The sequence below is a fragment of the Protopterus annectens genome, chromosome 2.part0 (genome assembly GCF_019279795.1).
Source record: "Protopterus annectens isolate FY-2018-M chromosome 2.part0, PAN1.0, whole genome shotgun sequence".
Taxonomy (NCBI): domain Eukaryota; kingdom Metazoa; phylum Chordata; order Ceratodontiformes; family Protopteridae; genus Protopterus; species Protopterus annectens.
In genome coordinates this window covers 68672031-68684294 of record NC_056728.1, presented here as the reverse complement: position 1 = coordinate 68684294, position 12264 = coordinate 68672031, and the positions used below count along the sequence as shown (strand labels likewise).

The window sequence follows — 12264 nt, the reverse complement described above, 5'->3', positions numbered from 1 at the left end:
AATTTTGCTATTTAGTGCACTCGATGTTTCCGCGTTTCGCTGTTTACGTGTCGACGGATTCCGCTTTCGTTTAATTAAAGTAGACCCTTAATTAATCCTACAGCTGCTAAACATTTAGTTAATTCCAAGCCTACAATTTATGATAAGGATGGGAAAATAATTGAAAGGTATGGAGAAAAAGTGTATGCTTCTGCAACTTTGATTTTCAGAATTTAATTGTCAGACTCATAAGTTAACGTTTATTCAGACTAATTGTGAATGTACAAGGAATGTTTTGTCTGCAGTTTTTTTTGTGCAGAAAAACCTGCTTTAAATGGTTTTGTTTATTCCATCACACAGGTCACAACACATTGTTTAAAATGTGCATATGATTCAGTTGATACTTCTTACAGGGCTATAGCCACTGGTACCGTTTTAAGGAGGGTTGCCTGGCTGCATTCTCAGAACGTCCCAGAAGATATAAAAAAATAGATTTTAAATTCTCCTTTGGATAGAGATTTAATTTTTTTTATCTCTCTGCTGCAGAGGTTATCAATAAGTGTGACAAGAGGAGAAAGCAGATACAGGGAATCTCTCAATTTTTTTCACCCCCATTTTCCAGATTTTCCAAGGCATTCTCTAACCCCTTGTCTGGTTGTGGCAAGAACCAAAATAAGCAGTCTCAGCAAAATGTTGGTAAACAGACATCTTAGAAGCAATGGCAAGCAGGTTCCAAAAAGAAGGCAGGTACTCCCAAAACTAAGAGCAGCTAAACAAGTCAAAATGACTGTTTAAGGGGCCATGTAACTCCCTTTTACCCTGTCAGCCTTTTCCCTTCCAGAAAATCTGAATCACCAGTTCTCTCTTTGGCAACAGGTAGTTTCAGACAAATGGGTTCTGAAGATCATTCATCAAGGTTACAGAGGGCAGTCGGAGGAAATTCCTCCTTTTCAAGGTAATTCCTCATCCAGCAGACCTGACTCCTCTATTTCCACCTGTCCTTCAACATATGTTGTCTCAAGGAAAAATACTGACAGTTACTCCTTCCCTCTTTCTGAATGTTTTTTTTTATTTAATGATGTTTTGGTGCCAAAGAAAGAAAATGCATGGAAGCCAGTTCTGGATCTTTCTTTCATAAACCAATTTGTGATAGTGATCCAGTTCAAAATGATGTCACTTCACAACCTTTCACCTTTTCTTCCTCATTCTTGCAGAACTAGATTTAAAAGATGCTTACCATCACATCCTTATTCATCTAGATTTTAGGTGTTTCTTAAAGTTTAGTGTGTCTGGATCACATTTTCAGTTTTTCAGTTCTCTGCCTTACCGCTTGGACTATCCACTACACTAAAAGTATTCACAAAGTGTCTAGCTCATTATAGCTCATTGCAGGCTACAGGATATACAAATTTTGTCCATATTTTGACAAATTGCTTATTTTTTTCAAAGTGTCAGGAGTGTCTCTCTTGGGTGAGATATCTCTTACAGAAGCTGAGATTCAAAGTAAACATTCAGAAATCTTTCTTGGTTCCATCACACAGGATTGTGTTTCTGGGGTGTCTGCTAGTCCCTTCAGTTCAAAGAGCTTTTCTTCCACAAAATAGAGCTATATTGAGATCTGTTTCTAGGGTTTTGTACTCTGACTCTGGTCTTTGCAAGGGAATATCTCAGTATTTAGGGTCTCATGGTATCTATGATTCTCACAGTCCTCTGGCAAGTCTCTACATGAGAAAGATGCAATAGTATCTGAAGTCTCTTTGGTCCCAGCGCCATCACCCATTATCTTTTCAAATCCCAGTAATGGAATCTGTCAGAAGAGAAAAAACTTGGTGGAGACAGGAAACATCCTTAAATCCAGGTCTCCCTTTCTCCCCTCCTGCTTCAGATTTTGCATAAGGGGCAGTTTCAGGCGGGATAAAAGTGCAAGGTGCTTGGGACAAGAAGGACAGATGCAAGCTCATAAATATAAAAGAGATATTTTTTCTAATCAAGGAACTCAACTCTTTGAATCATCTTTGGTCCCCTGGACCTCTTCAAGTTGTTACAGACAATACCACAGTCATGTGGTTCATCAACAGGCAAGGAGGAACCAGGTCTTACCCCCTTTGCAGACTGGTCATGTTAGCTTGAAATACAGCTTTACAGCACAATCTCACTATACAGGCTTCCTATATGCTGTCAGAATAAAACAGTGTGGCAGACAAGCTGAAAAGGACAAAGGCAGACCCTCATAAATGGAAACTAGATCATGGGGTATTTCAAGATTTGATCCATCTGTAGGGAGTTCCTCAAGCAGATCTCTTTGCCTCCTCTCTTAACAATCAGCTAACAAAATTATGTCACATGACTTAATGCAAGAAAACCTGGAAGACAGATGTCTTTTCCTGTCCTTGGACAGGAATGTTCCTGTATGCTTTTCCACCCTTTCCACTTATATCCAAGTTACTTCTGAAGATTCAGAAGGAATCCCCCAAGATCACTGTGTTGAATCTTTTCTGGCCCAGACAACAGTATTTCTCCCTTCTTTTGGAATTGACCATGGACAATTACCACAAGCTTCCTCACAGACTGGATCTACTCACACAAGAACAAGGGTGTTTGATACACCTGACCCCAGTCAACTTCAACTGACTACCTGGATATAAGGGTCTTAATTCCCTTTAGGCACCTGTTCTCTGAGGATGTGCAGCAGGTACTAAAGGAGGCAAGAAAGCCTGCTAGTAGAAAATTATATTTTAGCAAATGGAAGAGATTTTCTAGTTGGTGTAACAACATAACCAGCACCCTTTCAGGGCTAGTGTTTCCCTGTTTTTACAATATTTGTGTGAGTTACTTTCCTGTGGCCTTTCTTAGTCCTCTTACAAGGTTCATTTGTCAGCCATTTCGGCATGTCTGCCCATGTATACCCCTCTTTAAATGCATTCTCATGTAAAAATGTTTTTAAAAGGGGTTTTGCAAAAAAAGACCTCCAATAAAACTGGTGGCTCCTCTTCAGGATCTAAATTTTCTGTTAGATAAACTAACATTTGTTCATTTGAACCAGCTCATCAGGTGGACTTGAGGTTCTTAACATGGAAAAAAGTTTTACTGGTTGCTCTGACCTCTGCAAGAAGAGTATCTGAGTTGCAGGCTCTTATGGTGAGCCCGTCTTTTCTCATTTTCTATACAGACATGATTTCTTTGAGAACTAATCCTTCTTTTATGCTTAAAGTGGAACCCTAGTTTACTTTAAGCCAAACTATCCATTTCCCTGTTTTCTTTTCTGTACCCAGAAATGAAATAGAAAGGATATGCCGTACCTTGGATGCTCACAGACAACTCAGGTACTATCCTGACAGAATAATTTTTTTCTGATCTTCTAATCAGTTTTTCATTTCTTGTGAAGGTAAGAAGGGACAGCCTGTGTCTAAACAGATTATGTCCAAATAGTTGTTTCAGGCAAACTGCCTTTTTGTAAAGAGTTAGATACTAGAAGTATTCCAGAAGCAACAACTTGGTCAACTGTACATACTTTTACAAAGCACTACAAGCTTGATTTCATCTCTACGTCTGGATCAGGCACTGCTAGGATCATTCTCCAGGGCTCTTGGACCCTTCCCCTTCCACCTCCCAAATGCTGTAAGCTATGTTAGTCTACCTGTATAGCTAGGGCTACTGCAGCAATGATCAATATAATGCATATAATGCATATAGTGCATATATAAAGCACAAAGACATGCATCTGGAGCGTTTCTCCCCAGGCCACTCCTGAAAATTGGCTTCATTCCAAGTTCGACTTTCCTGATAAACAAATGCTAAATAAATAAATAAAAAATAAATAGAATATAGTACAGCTGTGTAAGTAAACTTACCATAACAGCAGATGCTTAAATGATCACTGCTGCAGTAGCCAGTCCCTTCCTCCATCCCCCTTTATTTTTTAAAGTATGTTGTTTTGTCAGGGTGTGTGTGTGTGTGTGTGTGTGTGTGTGTGTGTGTGTGTGTGTGTGTGTGTGTGTGTGTGTGTGTGTGTGTGTGTGTATATATATATATATATATATATATATATATAAGCTGAGAAGACCGACGGGGCGGGACCCAGAAGATCGACAGTGGAGAAGACCGACCCGACGGATGAAAGCACCCGGCCCGGAGATGCGACATGGAAAAAAAAGGTAAAGTATGCGGTGTGATGGACGATTAGGGTGTAAGTAAGGTAAGTGTGGATATTGTGGGTGGTGGTGGGGTTAAGGGAGTTAGTAGGGGAGTTAGGGTTAGGGTGGCGAAGCAGTTAAGTGTCATTGTTAGGGTTAGGGAGCGGTCAGGTAAGTGTGTGTGGTGTGATTGTGTGGTTTTGGATGGGGAATGTGTTTTGTTTGTTGATTGTGTTTGTACTGTCGGTTATGTGGTTTGTTTTGGTGTTTCGCTTTATGTGGTAGAACCATATATATAGATATATATATATATATATATATATATATATATATATATATATATATATATATAGATATAGATATGTATATATATATATATATATATATATATATATATATATATATATATATATAAAATCAGGTCTCAGCCTCCCTCTCTCAGTTAGCATGAAAGCTGTGAAGGGCTTGGCACTCAAACCTGTCTTTTTTAGGCAGCTTAGTTTGAGCTCCCTAATAGTTTGAGTGTGTGGAGGGTGCCCTGAAACTTTGAAAGGTGGCTGGCTGTAATATCCTTGGCAAGATGTAACCCATATAGCTAAGGCTACTGCAGCAGTGATCTTTTGAACATTTACTGTTATGGTAAGTTTAATTACACAACTGAACTTTACTCAGTATGAATGTATTGTTGTATGACAAACACAATGTGTCAGTGTGTACTGTAAATATGTAATAGCTCTGCTTATTGATTTACCATAAATTGTTCAAATGACATAGCCACTTAGGTTAAGGACAGTAATATACAGAATGCTCACTCACCAAGAAATAAATATATTTGTGCTACTCTCAGTAACTTTATTTAATACTGATTTACTGCTATATAGAAAGGACACACCCCTGCTAATTTTATGTGTGTGTGTGTGTGTGTGTGTGTGTGTGTGTGTGTGTCTGTCTGTACACACACACACACACATATATCTATATATATATATCTATATATATATCTATATATATATTTCTATATATATATATATATATATATATATATATATATATATATCGGTCTACCTGATAACACCGACAAAAACACTGACAACAAAATCACCAACACCACAAAACCGAAAGTTGAAAAACCACAAAACTTCACATGCCCGACAAACCACAATCCCGACAATCAACAAACAAAACAAATCCCCTGTCCAAAAAGCACACACACAACACAAGCACACCAAAAACCTTACAAACCTATACTAAACCTTACATACACAACTATCTATGCACTAACCTTAACCCAAACCCTAACCCTAAGGTCCGCCACTATTGCACACTCACCTAACCTGTGCCCTAACCCTAATTCACTTAACCCACCCCTAACCCTACAGTCTGTCACTATTGCACACTCATCTGACCCGTGCCCTAACCCTAACTCACTTAATCTGACCCTAACACTAACCCCACACTTACCTTAACATGTAGGTGTTCTCAGCGTCGGGATTTTCAACTGTCGATCATCAACATTGTCGATCTTCCGGTGTCTGTGTTCTTGTCGTTGGTGTTTTGCAGTTTCAGCATTATCAGGTAGACCCATATCTATATATATATATATATATATATATATATATATACATATGTATATATATATATATATATATATATATATATATATATATATATACCAACTCTGGGATCCCACAACAGCGGGGTAACTGCAAATTCCCAGACCCTGCTGTACCCAGTCTCACAGAGTCTCACACAAGAAGTAACTAGTAGGCTGAAGATCAAGTGAAAAGAGTGTTCTGTCTTCTGAGCATTTGCCCTGCAATCTATCATTATAATCATGACCTTAAAGTCACATGTCTCAGCTGCTATATATACATGCGCCACTTCGTATTAGAAGTAATAGTCATAAATGTAGTAGTAAAACCATTTATACTACTATTATTATTTTATTCACGTCCTTAACATCACAGTTTTTCCTTTACAGTGTTTTATAAATTTTGGGACTAAGAAGATGAATATCGATGGAAAATGTTACGTCTGCATCAGACAGTGCAGTGAAATGTGGATCATAAGCAGTTTAACTGTAAAATGTTAACTGCCTTGAAAAAGACATTTCCTGCAATTAGCTGTCTTATTTTTTTGTGAGACTATGGTATCAAGCTATTCATATTAGAATAATGTAATTCATTCTCCATTGCATGTGCAGAACAGACGTATATGAATATTGCACTATTTTGTACTAGCACTGACTGTACTACGTATGCCTTAACAATGGATTACGGAATATACCGATAAGGTAAACTGTACGTTTACACTAACTGTATTACCTTCTGCTCTGGATGGCACTGTGACCATAACTAGACAGGTACCATCACCTATACGTGGTTGTGGTACTTGTGCATACTATGCCATTTTATGTTGACATACTACTTCACAAAGTCTTTCTGCCCCCACTGGGATGTAGTGGTATAATATGGGATGATGTGGGGCTATGTCCCATTTAAGGGAATGGCAACAAAGCTTGCTGATTTGATGAATACAGGTATCATTGAAAAAACAGAACTCTCCTTGGGGGGGGGGGTGTCGAAACCCAAAACATCTCCTCAATATTTATAACTAACTTTGCATTTGCTGTACTTCATGAGAGAAAAAGTGAAACTCGCAGTCACCATTTCAGTCCTATTTGTCTTAATTGGACTGATGGACTTTTGTTTGTCATTCCTGTATGTATCCCTAACAATGCAGTGAAGTGATGTATTCACAAAGGCCTGTAACGACTAATTTATATTTTTCAGAAATGTGGGTTTTTTTTCAAAAATTAGAAATATTATTTCTGTTTTTCAGGAAGTTATGACGGACATGAGGATACCCTTCAAAGTGCACTAAGAAAGAGGAAAGACTTACTACAGAGACTACGAGTAAGAAAATAAGATGAGTAGGGATTTATGTGCATCAGTCTGCAACTCTTCAAAATGTCCACTGCAAAAAGTTATCAAAGATGGCAGTCATATGTTTTATATTCCTAATTCAGTGGAAATAATATTGTTTAAAAATTGACTTGTCTACTGTTTTAGTGTAAAGGGCTATAGCAACACTTCTCTAGATTATCACACATGTCAGTTCTAGGATGTGAATTTATTCATAATTAACGGGTATGGCACATGACAAAGATACCTTAATGAATGGGAAAGAATATAGGAACAGCCACATGAGTGGCATAACACAGTAAACCTATGGGCATGGTTTACTCATGAAGGCTTCCCACAAATTAACTTTTGTGGCACATAGCTTTACTGAATGTTATATAAGACTGTACATATATTACTGTATAACAAGGGAGTGTATTTAGGAAGTAGAGAGGGTTCTGTTGTGTTATGCAGACTTATGTTCTGTAGTTTTGTGTGTAGAAAATGTTACAGTTTGCAATGCATACTGCAGTTCTATTGCTTTTTTAGTAAACAGTGATATTCTAATTAAGAAAATATCAGATATATTTGATGTATGCTGCTTTCTTGAATTCTGACTTGAGTCTTTGTCTGTGTGATTCATTTAACTGTTCCAGACATATATAATTCTAGGTTGTTTGTGGCACTTACAAAACACACATTTTCTTAACTTTGTTCACTAAACATATAATTACAAAACAAGAATGACCTAAAGGCTATTTCCTTTCTCTGAGGAAGTGCAACTTCAAAATGTGGATATAAAAAAATAGAAGGGTATAGGGTCACTCCCCCTAAATTGGGTAGGGCAGGGGGCTTCTCCTGGGCACCTTCAAATTAGCGAGTTCCATGTAAGTGGACCAGTCTGCAAACTTTTTTTCAACACTGACCAGTTAATGAACACAACTGGAATTTCGCAATGCAATAATAAAAACAGCAAACACAGTTCAATAATAAAAAGAATAAAAACAGCAATATAAAAATAACAGCGCATAATACATAATGCAAAAAGAGAATATGCAAAAGAGAATGTGACATGTAAAGTGTTAAAGAAAGTAATGTGCAGCTGTTCAGAAAGTTTGTAAACTCAAAACCGACCAACAGGTAAAATAAAAAAATTCTGTTCACAAAAACCTGTAGCAAAGCGACCAAGATTGTAACAACCAAATAAAGTGAAATAATGGACTTAAGATTTAGCACTTTCATCACAGTTTTATTAGTTACGGAACTTCTTCAGAAAATGATTCAAATTCAAACCCAAGCTTTTAAACAAAATTTGGCACACAAACATGAATTAAACTAACCAATAAGAAATTTTAAACTGAACCAGAAATATAATACTTCCTAATTACATCACTTCCCTCCTCAGACATTTAAAGGGAATCCAATTAAAATATGAAAATGTATGCATGCATGTATGCAAAAAACATAAAACAAAAACATTTAAATTTATAATGTGTATAAAATTAACATCACAATAAAAAGTATATTTATAAAACTTTAAGTCATAATAAACATTTTATATTCAAGTTTTAATTTAAGCCAGGGTGCTTATCTGATCTACGATAAACCTGCCACTTAAGCTCCCTGGCTTCTTTACATCAATTAATAAAGATAAAATCATCTTAATGTACTTTTGCCAACATAATACTGCTAGATCCACTAATAAACCTACATTGCCTCCATGTCATGGCTTTAGGCAATGTAGGTTTATCAGTGGATTTAGCAGTACTGAATTTCCTCATCTTAAATTTATTATAAAGACTAAAAAGAGATTTTTTTTGCCACAGCACAAATATAGTTTATATTACCATTTGCAGTACATGTTCTAGTTATTATGTTGGCAGAAGTACAAGGCCGCTTAGAATATGCATCAGAGAGCATGTGAATGTCATTAAACAGAAAGATTTAAGCTGCTTTATTTGAACACAGCGTAATTTGTAAAGATTTTAGAACATTTCATTTTTCAGTTCTGGAAGATGTTGATGATTTTATGTTTATTAATGGATGCAGTGATGTATTAGAAGCCAGGGAGCTTAAATGGCAGGTTTATTTTAGATCAGATAAGCACCCTGGCTTGAACAGTTCGTTCAAGGAGGCAGGTCCTATTTTAGCAAATGCTGTCCCACCAACTCTTAAACCAAATGGGGGTCTGTGCATCGAGGCTGGGTTGTTTCCTCTGGCAAAATACTCTTACGCTTTAAAGGATAATTTAGTCAATAAAGGTAAACAGCATCTTTCTTTTATTACTCTGAAGATATAGGTGGATAAGAGAAATTAAGTTCTTGTAATAACTGCAAGCTAGTTAGTCTTTTTGAGAAGCATGCAAAGATGGGAGTGTGGATCAAAAAAGAAAAATTAGTCTATAGACTTTTTTTTGGTCACAGCTTGCCAAATGTGTGTATTGGTGCTTGAGTGAAAGACTAGTCGGGACAGCATAATTCTAGTTTAGGTTATATTTCACTACAGCTTTATGAGTTATAGGACAGAACATATATGAAACAATGTAATACAGTGTTAGCTGGCCCAGGATTTTATGCACCCTTTTAGTGCAAGTGGAGACCATGATGAGATAAATATGTGTTTATTTGATTACTTAGAAAGGGATGATACTGTTTAAGGAGTCCCGAGGAAGTTAAAGGAAGCTTTTAAGGGGTAGCAAGCACCATGAATGTAGATTTCTTACAGTTTATGGTGAGTTTGTGTTTGGTGGCCCATTTAAATAAGTTGTTAAATTTTTCTACAGCCTTTCTTGTAGTTTTTATATGATCTGAATTCAATAATTCAATAAAAGGATGCAATCTGCATAGACAGTGAGGTACAAAGAACGGAAATCTTGTTTAAATTCAATCACACATATGAAAAATATGGGACCTAAAACAAAGCCTAATGTTTTTAGTGTGCAGGTGAATTATTTTCAACATACTGACTTTTTAATTCTTTTGTGATAACATTTTAATAGCAATTATAAAATCTTTGGACCAGTTTGTTTTGGGTTTGGTTTCCTCACTGATCATTTAGACAGTCCCTCCTAGTTGCCTGTGGGCCCATTGTTCCCTGGACAGTAGTCCTGTGACCAATTTGTTCTTTTGATATGACTGGCTAACCAGGAGTGGAAGACATCATTTGTGTGTTAGAGCAAGAGGTTATTGTTTTAAGACCTACACTCTTGCACATGATCAATAACATCCAAGGGATTCATGTCAAATAGTCCTTTGCAATACATGCCCATACTTTAATCAGCAACATGATCAGCTGGCCTAACCCCCCTCCCCATTACTGTCTTGGTAGAATTTGCATACTGTTTCCATGTCCACAGTTTTTTCCAGATGTTTTGGTTTCAGACAATCTCCAAATCATGTGCTGTTAGATGACTGGCTACTATACATTTTAATGAGATTTGTATATTTTATACTCTGAAGATAAAAATGGATAAAAGATTTGTAATGTGATTTGCTCTTAACTGGTCATACCATGTTAAAGTGCTTCTGGTTCAGTAGGATATACCCAGCTAACACAGTGAAATAAAAAACTTACTGCATGAATTATATATTGATACATGGGGGGAGATGACAACAACAGCTTATCTAATTTGACGTTGGTTTTAGTTTTATTTATTTATTTTGCTTACCGGGAAGTTCCATCTGGGGTTTATCCTACATTCAGAGGAAGCCTAAGTAGTAAAGCTCCACATATTAAACAAGTATATTTAAAGACAAAAAAATTACTTTTGTAAAATACTTTGAGTTTACATGAAGACACAATTATATGAATACATGTAGAACACATTATATGACATACAGTAGCTTATGAATTTAAGGAAATACATTTTTTCATGAGGTTGTTGGTTATGGAGAAATTACACAGGATGAATTATGTAATCTGCTTATCTGTTGGAAGTACAAAGAAGGGAAACAAAAGCAGCACGAAATTTAGCAAGAGGCAGAGCTTAAGAGGACAGGTAGTTATATGAATCATTAGCTAGACTGAGCTTGTATAGACCTGTATTAAAGAAAATAGAGGTAGGGGTAATTTCCTGGAAAATGGAAGTTTTGTAAGAGAGAAAGTAGGTAGATGGTGATGTGGCAGTCTGTACAAAATCAGTGTAAATGACAGTTGTGATTTTCTATTTAGCTTTAATTTTTGAGCTTATGCTCTGATAGTTGTCTGATTTTAGGACATGTATTTAATATTAGAAGAAGCAAAGAGAAACATTTACTCCATTACTAACCTATGGTTAGTACTAATTAAGGCCTAAAAATTTAATGGGATTAGATCAAAGCCATGTAAAAAGGGAGTCTGACAGTTTGTACTTTCAAATAATACTAGTAACGTACTGTTTATGTATTCTTAAAAAATGCTAATATTTGTACTTTACCTGTATCATCCACTTTGGCATCAATAAAAGTATGCAGTTAGTGTTAACACAGAGTCATTTGCTTAGAGGTTTGACTTGGACCTGAGGTGGATAAGCTGTTACTAATGAAGTAGAATCAGCTTCATCTAAACAAGTCCTTGCTTTGTTCAGCAGTGGACATGCTCCTCTATTCATTATTAAGTTTGCTGGCATATACCCATCTGTTCAAAAGCTCCTTTAGTTTTCCCTGTCGTTGGCACCACTAACTTCTTTCTATTCTATGGTTCTTCTAGATGTTACTACCATTTAGCTAACTTACTGGCCCTTCTCATCCCTGGCTGCTGGATGAGACCCCAAGAACTTCCAGAAAAAAAGGATGCCTGCTACTAGCAGTGGGGAATAATACATAATGAATGAATAACTACCTGGCTCTGCTCCACAGTGGAGATGAACAGAAGGTGGAATCTCCAGTCTATACTTCGTCTCAGCTGAGATTAATAACTCACCCCCCACCTCAGAAAAGGAAGGAGAGAGATCTCCAGGGTGACTATTTCTTCCTTCCAAATACCAGCCTTCCTGGGGAAAGACATCTGTCCTTAGCTATGAGGTGTTCTCTCATCTTCCTCACCTTCCCTCAAAGCAGGAATCTGCCCCTAGGGTTTTAATTTCTTTCACAGATCTGTGCCATAGTGCCCTGTGAATAAAGAGATAAGTCACATGATCCATCTCTTCTATGTAGCCTGACATCTCTGAGGTAAGGGAAAATATTAATATTAATTAGAAGTTGGGCTGTTATTAGGGAACTTAAGTTCTTCCTCCTCTCCATACATATTTCCCTCCACCAACGAACAACAGC

The 12264-nt window shown here is 36.8% G+C and overlaps 1 protein-coding gene across 2 annotated transcripts in view; it reads left to right on the top strand.

Moving 5' to 3' along the window:
• The window catches only part of CCHR2.PART0H21orf58 (chromosome chr2.part0 C21orf58 homolog), a 198829-nt gene that overhangs the window by 69495 nt on the left and 117070 nt on the right, over nt 1-12264 (top strand). For both annotated transcript variants that reach the window (XM_044060559.1, XM_044060558.1), the window contains exon 3: nt 6954-7027. In XM_044060559.1, the coding sequence (XP_043916494.1) occupies nt 6954-7027 (74 nt within the window). The remainder of the gene's footprint in view (nt 1-6953; nt 7028-12264) is intronic.